Source organism: Lepidothrix coronata, unplaced genomic scaffold (assembly GCF_001604755.1).
Source record: "Lepidothrix coronata isolate B3197 unplaced genomic scaffold, Lepidothrix_coronata-1.0 Scaffold44, whole genome shotgun sequence".
Lineage (NCBI taxonomy): Eukaryota > Metazoa > Chordata > Aves > Passeriformes > Pipridae > Lepidothrix > Lepidothrix coronata.
Genome location: NW_016690224.1, coordinates 3933213 through 3946792, shown reverse-complemented (window position 1 = coordinate 3946792; position 13580 = coordinate 3933213). Strand labels below are relative to the sequence as shown.

The following is a 13580-nucleotide window of genomic DNA, read 5'->3' as shown; positions in this document are numbered from 1 at the left end:
CAGTCTTTAGGTGTGAAACAGCAATGGAAATAAAATAGTTAAAATTTCCTTCTTTCCTGAGGGCAAGATAGGCGGGGTGAGTAGTCAAAATAATTTGAGATGTTACTTGCAGAAGTATGAAGGAGAGGCCTTGGCATGGGATTAAAACAACTCACAAACATTAATATTGGCAGGTTAATCATAGACTATCTGGTTTATCAGTAACTGCAAGAGATGCAGCAATAGTGAGCTTTTGGGAGAACAGGCCTCCTGAGGTCTGGCACGTTGGATTGGTGCAGTTTGGGAGGATGAATGCTTGAGATGGAAAAGTTCACTAAGCCATGAAGTAGAGGAGGTGCCCAGCAAGGCAACCTGTGAAGGATTGAATTCTTGCAGGAGACATTGGAGCTATATCAGAGTCAGCATGGCTGGGCTTCATAGAGGGGGACAGGGGGATCCAAGACTCCTGTTTGAAACCAGACATGGTGCTGTGTGACAGGGATGAACAGTCCCTCTGCAAGGTTCCAGCTGGACAGTAAAGACAAAGTGACACTGACCAAGTTTACAAGATAAAATTCTCTCTTCTGTATATTCAGAGGGGTTGAGAATCCTGAAAAGAAGCTATGAAAAAGAGAAAAAGGAGAGTCAAATCAGAGAGAAGGAACTGAGAAATGAAAGTGGAAGTTCCACAGCAGAACACACAATTGATCTGGTGCAGTGCCAACAGTGAACGCCGATCCTAACATCTATTTTTCCACCTGCCTGTTGAGTTAGTGACTCCATGGCTTTAATGGCTGTTCAGCACAGTTCAGAAGTGCTAGCACTTGCAATTGCACCTGATTGTGAAACCTGTGCAAGCTGGGAAAGAATAGCATGGAAGAAGATAAATGTGACATTTGCGTTCCATTTGGCCTCATGCTGCCCATATTTTCAAACAGGGCACTCAGGCATTAGTAATTCCCCTCTACAACATTGTTAGGGAAGCTGCAAGCTGCACTCCCTCAGAAGGAGTGGAGGAAGAGAGCATGGTGGCAAAAAGAAGCATAAGATTTTATCCTGGATGCAGACAGCACCTTGTGGGAAGGTGTGAGGGCACAGGAACTGTTGTGGGCAGGTTGACATGTGCAAGCCAGTCTGTCCCTTATTGCAAAATAATGTCCATAATCCAAATAATGTCCATAATCCAAAACTTTTCTTCTTAAATGATGTGAAACATTTATGTAGCACTTTGCCAGGTCAGTGAAGCTCTGTTAGGTCAGTAGATGTTAAATGCCAGTTTTCCAAAAAGAGTGACAGATGGATGGGTGAAAATATCCAAAACCAAATCAGCAGCCAGTTGATGGCCAGGAGTAAATCTCATGAGTGCTTGACTCCCACCCAGATACAATGTGTTTTAGAATGTCTGCAAGCTTGAACTGAAGAGTTGTTTTGTGTGGAGATGGGCAGATAACCAACTGCATTCATGCCAGAGAACTGCAGAGTTATGACCATAATAATAAATGTACAGGTGCCAGTGCAGAGTCTGGTCTTCCATCACCTCCAGCACACTCGGGATTTTGCTGTTTTCCATCGCTGCTTTTTGTTTTAGCAGGTTGTCCATTTCTGCTCGGTGCTTTTCCTCACCACACAGTTCCTTCACAGCTGTGCAGAACAAAGAGGAAGGCTCAATACTGCATCATAATATTTGTACATGCAGATCTTTCAGATTATTAATAAGTTATTCCCCTAAGGTTTCATGGTATTAACAGGCATGGCATGAGAACATAAGAGACATATATTTATATCCTGTGTTCACAGTCTTGCAGACATAAGATCCTATCCCACAGTTGTTAGTATATAAACCTTAACTAGCACTGTACAGTTGTAAAAACATCAGCATAGCCTCTGACCTCTCTCTTTCCTGTCTCATCACATGGTTCTTGCTACAGCACCTGGGAAGTACCTTTCTAGAGCCTGAACAGAGAAAATAAGATTGTAATGACTGGCAGCTCTTTGCACCAATAAGGTAGCACATCGATTCACTAAAGGGCTTTGTATTTCTATGCACTTATGTTTTCATGTAGAATTACAAAGACTTGCTGTATCTGGACAGATTTGTTGGAAAGAATTTTTTATGCAGTTTTCTGACAAGATAAGATAGCTCCCAGTAGACTGTCTGCTGTTTTAGTTAGGTGGTTGTGGTACACAAATTACCTCATTTAACATTATCTTACATGATATCTTTTGAAAATGTTGACTGCCCATGTTAACCTGTGTTAAGTGGAGAGACTGATGTGTTTGTTACCCAGGCATGCCAACTCAAAGGCAGCTACAGTCGAGCTCTTATTCTTTTCTTCTGCAAAGAAGGGTGGGTGGAAAGGGCTGGGAATGAAAAGACAATGGAAACACTTGGACATGGAAACAAGAGGGAGCAGGTGAAAATGGTATAGAAATACCTCACCATTTAAGAACTAGAGGAATTTTAAACTTTTTCTTTTAATTAGTTCTTCTACCCAGCTGCAACTTCCTTGGAAGTATCCATGATGATTTAGTCCAGAAAGTTTATTCTGTGTCTTTTGACTTTTTTTATTTTAAATGTTACCTCTAATTTTTGCTGCAACAAAATTAGAAAGATGATCCCCTGCCCACCCTATTATTTTGAAAATAATTTGATAAATATGTATTGCATTTTCTTTGGGAATGATGATTGCAACAGACCACCTCACAGTTCTTCTGAAAGCCTAATGCTGCCAGCTGGTGCTGCCAGCTGCAGTACTCACCACTTCTGGAGGGAGCTTGTCCATCTCATGTTGAAAGGGAGGCTGATCCCAGGTAGACAGAACTCTGTCAGACTGTGGAAGTGTTTTCTCTCATGCCTCTCCTGCACCTTCTTCTTAAGTAACCACCTGACTCTGAGGCTGAGGTTAATGTTTACTTCGTATGATTTCTGTTCATTTATGTCTTTTGTAGCAACTGGACAGCATTTAGAATGGATGGATTAAATATTTCAATGCCTCAACAGGAGAGGGCCCTCTGAATGGGAACATTTTGTAGCATGAGTGCTCCCTATTTTGATACAGGAAGTGATACCAGATTGAATATAAAATCCAACCCAGCTTTCAGTTGCTGGAACACACACCAGCCCTTTAATATCAGAGCTTCTCCTATGGTTATTCCTTTAGAAGTAGGAAGTACATTATTTGAAATTTTTAAACAGAAAAATCCCTAAAACTTAACACTAATTTAGTTCTCCAGCACAGTGATAACCAATATGAATGGTTAAACTGCAAAAAGAAAGGACTTATGGTCCTGCTGAACAGGAGGCTTAGAATACCATTTGTGATTGTGACAGAAAGAGGAAAAATAATTGATCATCCTATATGAGTTTGGGGAGGGAAGTGACTGGATGATGCAGTGGACAGTTGAATTAACACCCCAGTGAGGGGTGCTGTGGAGCACAGCAGTGAAGTGTAGGATTGTGAGCTGATGTGCAGCAGCAAAGTACAATGAGTCTTAGGCCAGTACACAGCCAGCAGATATCAGCCATCACAGCTTCTGCTTTTTTTTTGTTTTGTTTTTAATCAGTTAATCACGTATAAAATGGGCTGAATTTTCAAAGTCTCTACTTTCTCAGTACTCTCTCAAAGTCTCTTACTCTCTCTCTGCAGGGCTCTGATCCTCCAGCTCTCAGCACTGTCTGTATGTCTATTAACCCTTGTGCCATCCATGAGGTACCAGAATACATTACAAAAACTTCCTCCTGATTTTGCTACAACTGATATTCACAGAGAGTGCAGCCAGTTTGCTCCAGAGAATGCAAGTGAGGGTTTTCTGCACCGATTGCCCAGGGATTGGGGCTGATCCCTGACAGTCATTACAGAGACAATCAGGACATATAGTTACTTGATGTCAGCTCAAGGAAACACAAGCTCTCTTTGTCCTACTTGATATTTGTTCATGTGCAGTGTTCACATGATACAGTCCTTAACAGTGTGATATCATAATGACATGACATGACCATTGTTTGCAAGAACTATGTCTGTGTTTAATCCTTTCTTCATCCTGCTCTTAATCTTGAGCAGAATTTTCTTATAAAGTAACAAACATAAAGACAATTCTTGCTGCTTGAAAATGACAGCAATGCAGAAAGATCTGAAATACAATTGGTGTGTTACGCCTGAAAATGTTTTCCATGTGCCAGTTCTTAGAAAAGTCTGTAGTTGCTGTTGTTTTCCTGCTACAGAGTTGCTCTAGGAATGAGCCATTGACTCTCACCATGAAAAGCAAAGGTGAATATAAAACAGGACTACTTGGATTAATGACAAGCTATCTCTGGATTGCTTTTTGGGTTGCATTTCATTGAGAAAAGTCCATGTTAATGTTCAGTTTTCAGTTTGATTTTGAGACAGGCCTTTTTCTCAGTGGAAGTTACTGATGGTGGCTTATCAGAGCTTGGTGCAGAATGTCTTTTCTTCAGTAGCATTCACCTCCACAGCCTGGTGACGTTTCTTCTTAAACTGGCGTGTTTTGAATTCTTCTGTGATTTCAGAGATTGACTTCCCTTTTGTTTCTGGGAGGAACAGGTAGATAAGAACTGCTGAAATGATCAGGACAGCAATAAAGATGAGGAAGCAAAAAGGACCAAGAAGCATCTGGAGATAAAAATAGAATAAGATGAGTGATTTTCCTGGCAATATTTGCTCTATAGATTCTTGAAAGTAGTTGATTTGTTCCTGTGAAATGAGTTATAAGGTGATTTTACAGCAGCAATATTCATTTCTCTTTTCAATCTGTTCTTGAGGCAGCAGATGATTTCTGAGGTATTGGGAAGTGTTTTGCATAAATGGCCTCCATGTGCCAATAGCAATAAGGGATTCAGAGTTTTAATCATCTGCAAGTCACTTCATCCTACTCCCTGTCCAGACCAGTCTAGAAAAAGTTGATCAGTTAAAATTGATAGAGTCAAAGAGAAGGTTTGAATCAAATTACATACTACAGCAAAGGGGAAAATCATTCCAGTGAAAGTGAGGCCCAGCCAGATGACGATTCCACCAATGACAAAAGCGGAGGCTCTTGTTGAGAGGGTGAAGATTTCATTATTAACAGATGAAGCAGCTCCAGCTGAGGGAAAAACAACATAAAAAAACAACAGTTGTTGTAGCTGTCCAGTTCCCATAGATAACACCTGAGTTCTGCTACTGTGGGAATTCTGTTATATTTTCCAGACTTTCATGATCCTCTTGTACAACTCTTACAATAGTAGAGGCTGCCATTTGAATGTGGAGAATGTAATAACTACAAGTAATGTTTAGTCAGGGAACTTCCAGAGTAAATATTGGTCTTAGGTGAGTGAGATTCTAAAAGTAAGTTTGGGTCTGGTGTTACCAATGTATTTTACAGGTAAGTTAAGAAAACACTGGCACTTTAGAGGAGCCTTCCTCTGCCCTTAGGCAAAGATAGGAATCGACCAGGTGAGCCTGTGTGCACTGAATGGCATCTGTACCCTCCAAAACAAGTCAGTGAATCGATTAATAAGAACTTATTTGTCTTGAACCTGTAATCCAATGAGAGAAAACGGGCTTCTGATTCATCAGGGTGTGAATGATTTAAAATAATTTGTTAAAGAAATTGCTTCTTGGGTAATTATTTCATCAAAAATTGGAACTCCCTCAATCTCAGCCCAAACTAAGCTGTTGATTTTCAAAGATATATTCACACCTTCTAGTTCTGCTTCTATACCTTCATGGCCTGTGCTTATCCATGTGGTCCAAGTTTTTCTGTTGCTTTTATTGTTATACTCACCTGGTCCTATTCCATAAGCAATGATGAATAAAAAGATGAGAATAACACTGCAGTATCGCATCCAGAGGAACCGATCCTAGACAAAGGCAAAAGGAGGGAAGAGAATGAGAATTAATTTTATAGCTGTAGCACAGCTGATCCAAGCATAGGAGCAGCAATATTTATGAAAAAGCCCATGATGCTCCCTAGAACTGCTCATCTTTCTGTACTGACCACAGTGGAAGGCCAAAAGCAGCCTGCAGTGCCACATCTACAGAGGTGAGCTCGTATTCAGAAGACATCCTGACCTGCTGTTTAGGACATGAAAGCCAAGGCTGACTATCTGCTGTCCTGCACAAAGAATTCAGATGCAGGTCCACTGCCAGAGAGACATTTGCTTACACTCAGCAGGAGGCTTGTTTCGAGCAACACCAGTATCAGTGCCATCAGCAAGTAACCACCACACAGGAGTATCCGGCGTCCAAACCGGTCGATTATGGAGCTCTGAAGAGTAGAAGAAAATTGCATATCACTGGAAGAATGGTAAAATCCAGCTGTGAGCCATCCAACAAATCAAGCATTCTCCTGGAGTTCTTTTTACTTCAGAGAACACAAATCTTATTGGTGCCAAGTTTGTTTTTTATTGAATTCCTTCTAGCCTCTCTAACATTACGAATTAAAATCACTGCCCAGCATTGCAGCTACTTTTTCATAAATTCTGTAATTGATGGAAGCATGTTACAACTCCATTTGAATATACAGACACACAAATATATGGAAATGAGCACGCATATTTATGTTTGAACAACATTGCATAAGGGATTCTTATAAGAAATTAAGAAGAATGAAGATAGGAAGAAAGACATAAAAGCTGGGACAAAATTTGAAGCAGGTGGTAACAACCACTGTACAGATTCATGCAGTACTACAGAAAAATACTTTGGTTCTTAAGGAGAAAATTAATTTGTTTTAAGGAAGAATAGACTCAATTCACATGTACTTTAATTCTTAAAGCCTCAGAAAGCTCTGACTTACACAGAATATGACAGAGATGAGTTCAGAGACTGAAACTCCTAGAGACACATATGGGATTATGCTTTCCTGCAGGTTGGCAGTCTGAAAAATTTCTGAGGTGTAAAAGGTGATCTGGGAAGTAAGAAAAATATTAAGAGTTAAGCATAGTTAATAGCTATGATATGTGCCTATCCAGCATCACTTAGAACTATATCTGTCATCACTGCAAAAGCAGGGGTACAGTGCTGGGGCTTAGTGGAGGTGACATCCCTGCTCGAGATGGGAAAAATCAAAAGGTTAATGGAGATGAAGGAAAGGTATTTGAAAATCCATGGGAAAAAAAGAAAAAAAGAAAAAAGAAAAAAAAGCAGTTGAAAGGAGCATATTGCCTCTAAACCATGGGGAAAAGGTATTGTTTTGGCAAAAAGGAGAAGGAAAGGGACAGGACAGGGGGAATGAAGGCAACAGTGTCCTTGCAGGAACTTAAACTGCATTGGATCTCTTGTATTCCCACCTGAGAAGTTTTCTTAATGGTATGAAGAACACTGGTGATGATACCAGACCTCAGGCAGTGGGCTCTGTGTGAGGGGGGATGATGGAGACCCAGAGGAGAGGGACACTGTGGCACTGTGGTTACTTAACAGCAAATTTAAGCATGGAAATTAGGCATTGGTTATTTAACAGCAGATTTAAGCATGGAAATTGGGCAAACTCAACTGCACTCAGGCCACAGAACTGCAGACTCAGTAACAGGAGGAGCATGGTAATGAGCTGAGGGTACACGGATCGTTCTCTCAGCACCTCCAGGACGTTCATGATTTTTGTGCCTTTTGTTATAGCCTTTTCCTTCATCAAGTCCTCAAATTCTGTGTGATAGTTCCCTTCTCCCCAGAGTTGCTTCATGGCTGCAGAAGAGACAGAATGAAGTGTACTCCTGCATCACCCGATCCACTCAGAGTTCTCTGTTTTGCAACTTTTATTGACACTAAACATTTGCAGTTCAGTCCGTGCTTTGATTCATGAGTTACTGAGCAAAGGACTGGAAGGAACATTGCTTGCTGGAACATGATGAGATTTTTCCTGGAAAATGGTGTTCAGCTTGCTGTAGTATTTAGGGGTAGATCTTAAATATTTCTGATGACTCTGCTTCATCTGGAGAACTTTAATCATGTAATTATCAAGAAATCTGTAGCTGGCTAGTAGAAAAACTGATTTCCTCTGTTAGCTTCACTTTCCCAAGAGTTATGGTTTAACAAACTAAGGATCTAAAGTTTTATTTTACCTTTCAAGCATCCAGCCTTGTCTCCTTTCTGCAGCAAGAGATAGGGAGGGGACTCAGGAAAGAATGGTAAAAAGAGCAGTTGAATCGATGCCACCAAGCCAGAGAAGGACAATAGCACATTCCATCTGTCTTCAGTTCCTAAAAGATCTCTATGAAAGCATGTTAGAGTCTATTTATAGTCCAGTAAAATTACAGTTTATATCTAATTTGGCATTTTCTAAATCCTAGACTAACTAAAGAGACACAAAATATACACAGTCCTTGAAAACTTAAATTTAAATAGAAGATGTTTATGTTAAGGAGAGAAATATAGATTATTACTTTATTTATTCTGCAAGGCTGAGATCTTTCATTATACTTTGAATAATTACTAGAGATCAGTGGAGTCTGAATATTCAACAGCCCTCTGAACCAATACTGTAAGTCTGCGTAAGGTTATCAAGAAATTAGCAGATATTTCAGATCTCAGAAATTTACTGAGAATATTTGCATACAATCTTTTCTTATTAACTTCAGCAGAGAGACTGCACCTCCAGAGATGGATCCATCCTTTCTCAAGAGAAGGGCATTTCTCTCCCAGTGACTGACACAGAAACTTTAGTGACTGGTACAGGGTAGGTGCCTCCTTTTAGACTGCTGCAGTCAAGCAAAGTAAAACCCCACCCTTAGTGCATGTCTGTTTCTAGAACTGGGAGAGAAACACTTCCCTGCCATACAGAAAAAAAAAAAAAAGTAGGAAATTGGATGAGAAGGAGTAGCACAAGTACCGTAATCCAAGAATTCTTGCTACAGTTTTTCCCAGTGCAAAAAACACCGAGGAGGTCACATTTATAAATCCACGCAGCTTCTTGGGTGAGATCTCTCCAGCATACTGAACATGGGTACTCAGATGTATTCCTAAAGGGAGAAAGGGGAGAGTGCTAAAAGGGTAGAAAGAGAGAGAGATGGTCCCTTTTCACTTCCATTTCAGCTGAAGGTTGCTCTGTCCTCTCTCTTCTGAGCTGTTTCCCATATATCCTCCACAATAATAGACTGAAAATTTACCTTTTACTTTAAGCAAGATATTTAGCTAATCCAGCAGATTTCTCTCTCTACCAGACCTCTTGAAGGCAAAGGACAGCTCATCTTACCTTTTCCCAGTCTGTTCCTCGTTCCACTGGAATACTGTGCATGCCTGGGTACTCCCAGCGGGAAGATTTCTGTATCCACCCCAAAGAAGTCACATTGACAAGGAGTAGTGGGGAGTCCTACCAGCACCGATGCCCTCGAGGAAGCGCCCAACCAGGATCATCTCAAAGGACTTGGCTGTCCTGCTGAAGCCCGTGTGCAGCGTGGCTATTATTAGGATCACATCGTTGAGCAACAGACATTTCTTCCTGCAACAGCAAACTACACCTGGGTATGAGCCAGGTTTTACTTTTTCATCCTAACTGATGTCTGCCTGTTCTCCCCTGGATTTACAGACCCAGCCTATGGTCATATTTAAATCCATTCCTTACAGGACAACCAAATCTGATTCTGAAAAGGCATGATGTCTTCACAGAGGAGTGAAAGTGAGAAGCTACATTCCTCTTATCCATGCTAACACTGTGTGAGCAAACCATGAGGCTGAAGGGAATTCCTGCAGGATAAATACTGATAAGGAACAGTCTTTTTCACTTCTTTGCTGTGGGCAAGGCTCCCATCTCAAACACTTCTTGTATCTCCAGAACAAGGCAAATCCAGCTTCACTTGGAACTTGCTTCACTGCCCACCTCAAGTGAGAGAGTTTCAGCTTTGTCTTTTATGGCACCCTCAAAAAGAGGGTTCTAAATGTGACCTGAGGAATTTCTGCTATCTTTGCTGGAACTCTGATTATTCTTACACAGGAATGAACCTGCACATTTTTTTTAAAGCCTGTGATCAATTAAATAAATAAATTTAAAAAAGCTTTTGCCTACAGAATATCCATCTCCTTCTGCACTACTGCAGCGCTGTTGGGCTTCCTATGGCATTACTGCCCAACCAAGAAATTTCAGAGATTTACTTTTTACTGAAATGTCAGCAAATATACAGGAATTGTATGGCAGCAAAAGCTGTGACAAGGGAATCAGAAATAGTCACACATTCCCATCTACACTCATGTGTGCTGAGTAAATTCTGCAACAGCAGGGGGCAGCGAGATTCTGATATCCCTTCTATTAGGTGACTGATTAATTCCTTCCCCTGCTGCAGCCCTGAGTAGAGAGCTGTTGAGAGATACACTTACTTTCCAAATTTTGCAGTCAGGTACCCACTGCACAGACACCCCATCATCCCACCCACGCAGTACAGGGACACAATGACGGACCACAGCAACGTGAGGGTCTCCTGGTGCAGCACAGAACCGTATCGCTCCAGCCACGTTTCATTGATAAACTTCTGAATGTACTGGGACAGAAAAAGAGATTTGCATTCCACTGAGGCACTAATCATGATAGTTCTTCATAATGTTTACAACTTCGAAAAAATGAGGTTATCGGCATTACAGAAAGCATGGCTCAAGGACATTTGTTTGCAAATTGGGATTGATATTTCCTCTCATACAGCCCAACAGTGTAATAGAACCTTTCAAAAATTAATTATAATCTTTAGTGTGTTGAATCCTTGCTCTCCTACACTAAATATAGGGGCCTTTGACTCATTATAGTGAAATGCAAATGTTCTTGTTGTATGTAGCAGATATAAAGAGAAAAGGGCTGAGCTGAAGGTTGAGACTCCATCAGCTAGTTTTTAATCTTTTCTCTCCATGACATAATCTTTAAGGAAGGTATCTCAATATGTTGTTTCCACACAATTCTTTGTGGAGTTGTTTTTGGAGCACATCTCCCAACAATCATAGAAAGAGCTGGGAATAAACTGGCACAGCAACACCTAAGAGCTTTTGCAGAGCATTTTTAAAGTGTAAGGTCTAGTCCCACAAGGAACACTTAGAGATGTGATTTTATGAAGGCTTTGCTTACAGGAGAAGTATAATTGATCACAGACATTTGAAAACCAGAGAGGTGGGTTCCACCAATTCCCAGCACCACAATCATCAGCAACAGCTTCCGGTATTGGACCTGCCAAAGACAGTGAAACACATCCTAAGTTCCTGATGCCACCATGGCTTTCAGACCAGATAATTTATGGGATCTTATATCTCCACATCTCTATTATTAAGAAACCTTTAAAATGCAAATACCCATTTTTAATTTTTCAGTAATCAAACAAAATTAATGAGAAATTGTTAAAATGCAAATCTGCCCATTCCGTTATGTTCTGGTCCTGGTCATTAGGAGCCTGAAAAGATGCAGTCTCTAATTCTGTTAGTTCTGATAATCATGGGGAAAAAAAATCATAAAAGCCTTGTTCAGGTAGTTTGTGTTTACTTTTGTGCTAGAAAGACACTCCAACATTCTTGAATCCCTTTTTTGCTTTCAACTTTGCCTCCTCAAATACATTGTTCATCACTTTCCAGAGATCAATCAAGTCTGTCCTCTTAAATTTATTTTTTTTTTACATTTCCCCTTTATTATCCCCATAGGAAATGCCATTTTTAGAGTCCCTACCCGACTGACTCGTTTTTGAAATGCTGTGTTTCTGTGGCATACACTGAATTTTAGAGTACCCCTCACAAGCACATATGTTTTCGGGTATTTAGTCAGGTCACACTTAAAACAGACAAGTATCTTCAAATATTCTTGAGAGTGCAGGGCTGTAGAGTGGAGGGGGAGGTTTTTTCTCTGTTTTGTCTTTTTCATTGTTACTATTTTCTTTATCTGCCTCAAAATGCCCATTCTTTCCTGGTTTCCCAAGTCCTCTTTTAAGCGTCTCACTCTTTTGTAGTTCTAATCTATTTTCTGGAGATGCCAGAACTCGTATTGCTGAACTGGTGTTGTCCCAAGCACATGCTCTGTTGCTCATTTTTATTACAAGGACTGCTTGATTCCCTTTGCTGTAATCTTTAAGACCATGCTGCTGTCAATGACTAGGGCTAGAACACAAGAAGCTGGATACTCACCAGGTCTGAAAGGAAACCAGACATTTCCCCTTGAAACCCTGCCCTCTCTGAGAGCTCCTGTCAACTGTCAGATGAGAGAGATGGTTTCCTCACTGAGACTGTAAGAGTTTGGGATCATAGCACAGAGGTTAAATTCTAACTACATGGCTTTTAGCAAACTATGTCCTCCTCTGACACTGGCCAGGGCCTCTTCTTGCTGGTTTAATTATTCTAAGACCCAGATACGACAAGCTGATTACAACATTGTAAATGTTTATCCTTGAATTGGGAGTGCTCCCCTTTACTCACACTGCTAAAACACCTGCATGTTCCTGTTGTGTGAGGAATCAGTGCTACCATCCTCCCTTCAGGGGAGCAGAGTCCCTCTCCACCTCTCTGACAAACATCTTAGGCAGGGAGTTTTTTCCTCCTCTCCACTCTACCACAGAGATAATGCCCTTAGAATTGTAGCTGAGCTGTAATGCCTCTTCTTGCCTTCTGTAAGATTTTAAATTCTTTAAGTGATTAGAACAATTTCCCAGTTGCAGGAAATGAAGCATTGGAATATTGGTATATTGGGTCCTTGCTAACACCTAAAGGGTCACACTCTTTCCAGAACCACTCAGAAGCCTCACTCTTGCCTCTCTGTAACAGTGGAATTGACCCACTGGGGGCCAGAGTGGGATCCCATATCTCAGTTTCCACACTTCCTCATGCTGTACTGCCCCTTCAAGTCTGTTTTTATTTTTTCTTTTCCGTCCCAAAGGGGTTCTGCCAGACTCAGAGCAAACCCCTTTTCAGGCACCTCAGAGAGGGACTGTGGGCAGGGGAGATGATGAGCTTTGATGAACTAGAGGGAGAAGGAGGATTTTTTCTTTGAGCTGAGGATGGCAAGCTTGTCTACTGGAAGGAAGGAAGGACACAAATGGCAGTTCTGGGTCTTTCTGGAGAGATTTTCAAACACTGTGGCCAGATTTTAACATCCCTGCAGAGCCCTGTTCCTCTTCCTGCTGTTGTCTGTGTCTCTCGTAGAGTACTCATACTGCTCTCTCATTTTCATCTGGCCTCACACTTTCATTCAGTGCTGTACTACGGGAAAAGAAAGCCTTAGATGCTTAGTACAGTTCTTATTTATTTTCCTAAAAAAGAGGATAGTACAAATTTTTTCACCTAGGATTTGAACACTACAAGAAATGTATTCCAGACCCAATCTGGAGCTCACTCAATACCCTTGGCTTGGAGGGAATTTTGTCTTCAAAGATGCCCTGTGTAGCACTTGTGTGATCCTGGATCCTACCTGGCAGATCCACAAATACTTCTTTAACCTTTATTCCCAATCCATGCTAGTTTATGGCAGTGCTAATGATTTACCACACTTCCCTCTTGTGGACAGTATTTACTAGTAGGAGAGAAAAAGTAAGGCATGTTGGACAAGATCACCCTGTAGAAAAACATGTAGAAGGAAATGAGTTTTTATTGTCTCATAAGACTGTAAAAACTTCTTCACTGGGAACCAGTAAGGTTTAGAAAGTCCAGACCAAATAA

At 40.9% G+C, this 13580-nt stretch overlaps 1 protein-coding gene across 2 annotated transcripts; it reads right to left on the bottom strand.

The window, feature by feature from the left end:
- Positions 1-3386: 3386 nt before the first annotated feature.
- Positions 3387-12187, bottom strand: LOC108496882 (solute carrier family 2, facilitated glucose transporter member 11-like). 2 transcript variants are annotated; one of them, XM_017814030.1, is made up of 12 exons: positions 12057-12187; positions 11017-11115; positions 10284-10444; positions 9287-9411; positions 8803-8932; positions 8036-8184; positions 7555-7658; positions 6775-6885; positions 6142-6243; positions 5761-5836; positions 4952-5079; positions 3387-4610 (listed from the first exon to the last, which is right to left on the bottom strand). In XM_017814030.1, exons 1-12 carry the CDS (start codon positions 12078-12080, stop codon positions 4404-4406), a joined length of 1416 nt encoding a protein of 471 aa, XP_017669519.1. In that variant the 5' UTR covers positions 12081-12187; the 3' UTR covers positions 3387-4403. The 2 variants fall into 2 exon arrangements, with proteins under 2 accessions (XP_017669519.1, XP_017669518.1); XM_017814029.1 differs by having other exon boundaries at positions 3388-4610; positions 7471-7658.
- Positions 12188-13580: the final 1393 nt, after the last annotated feature.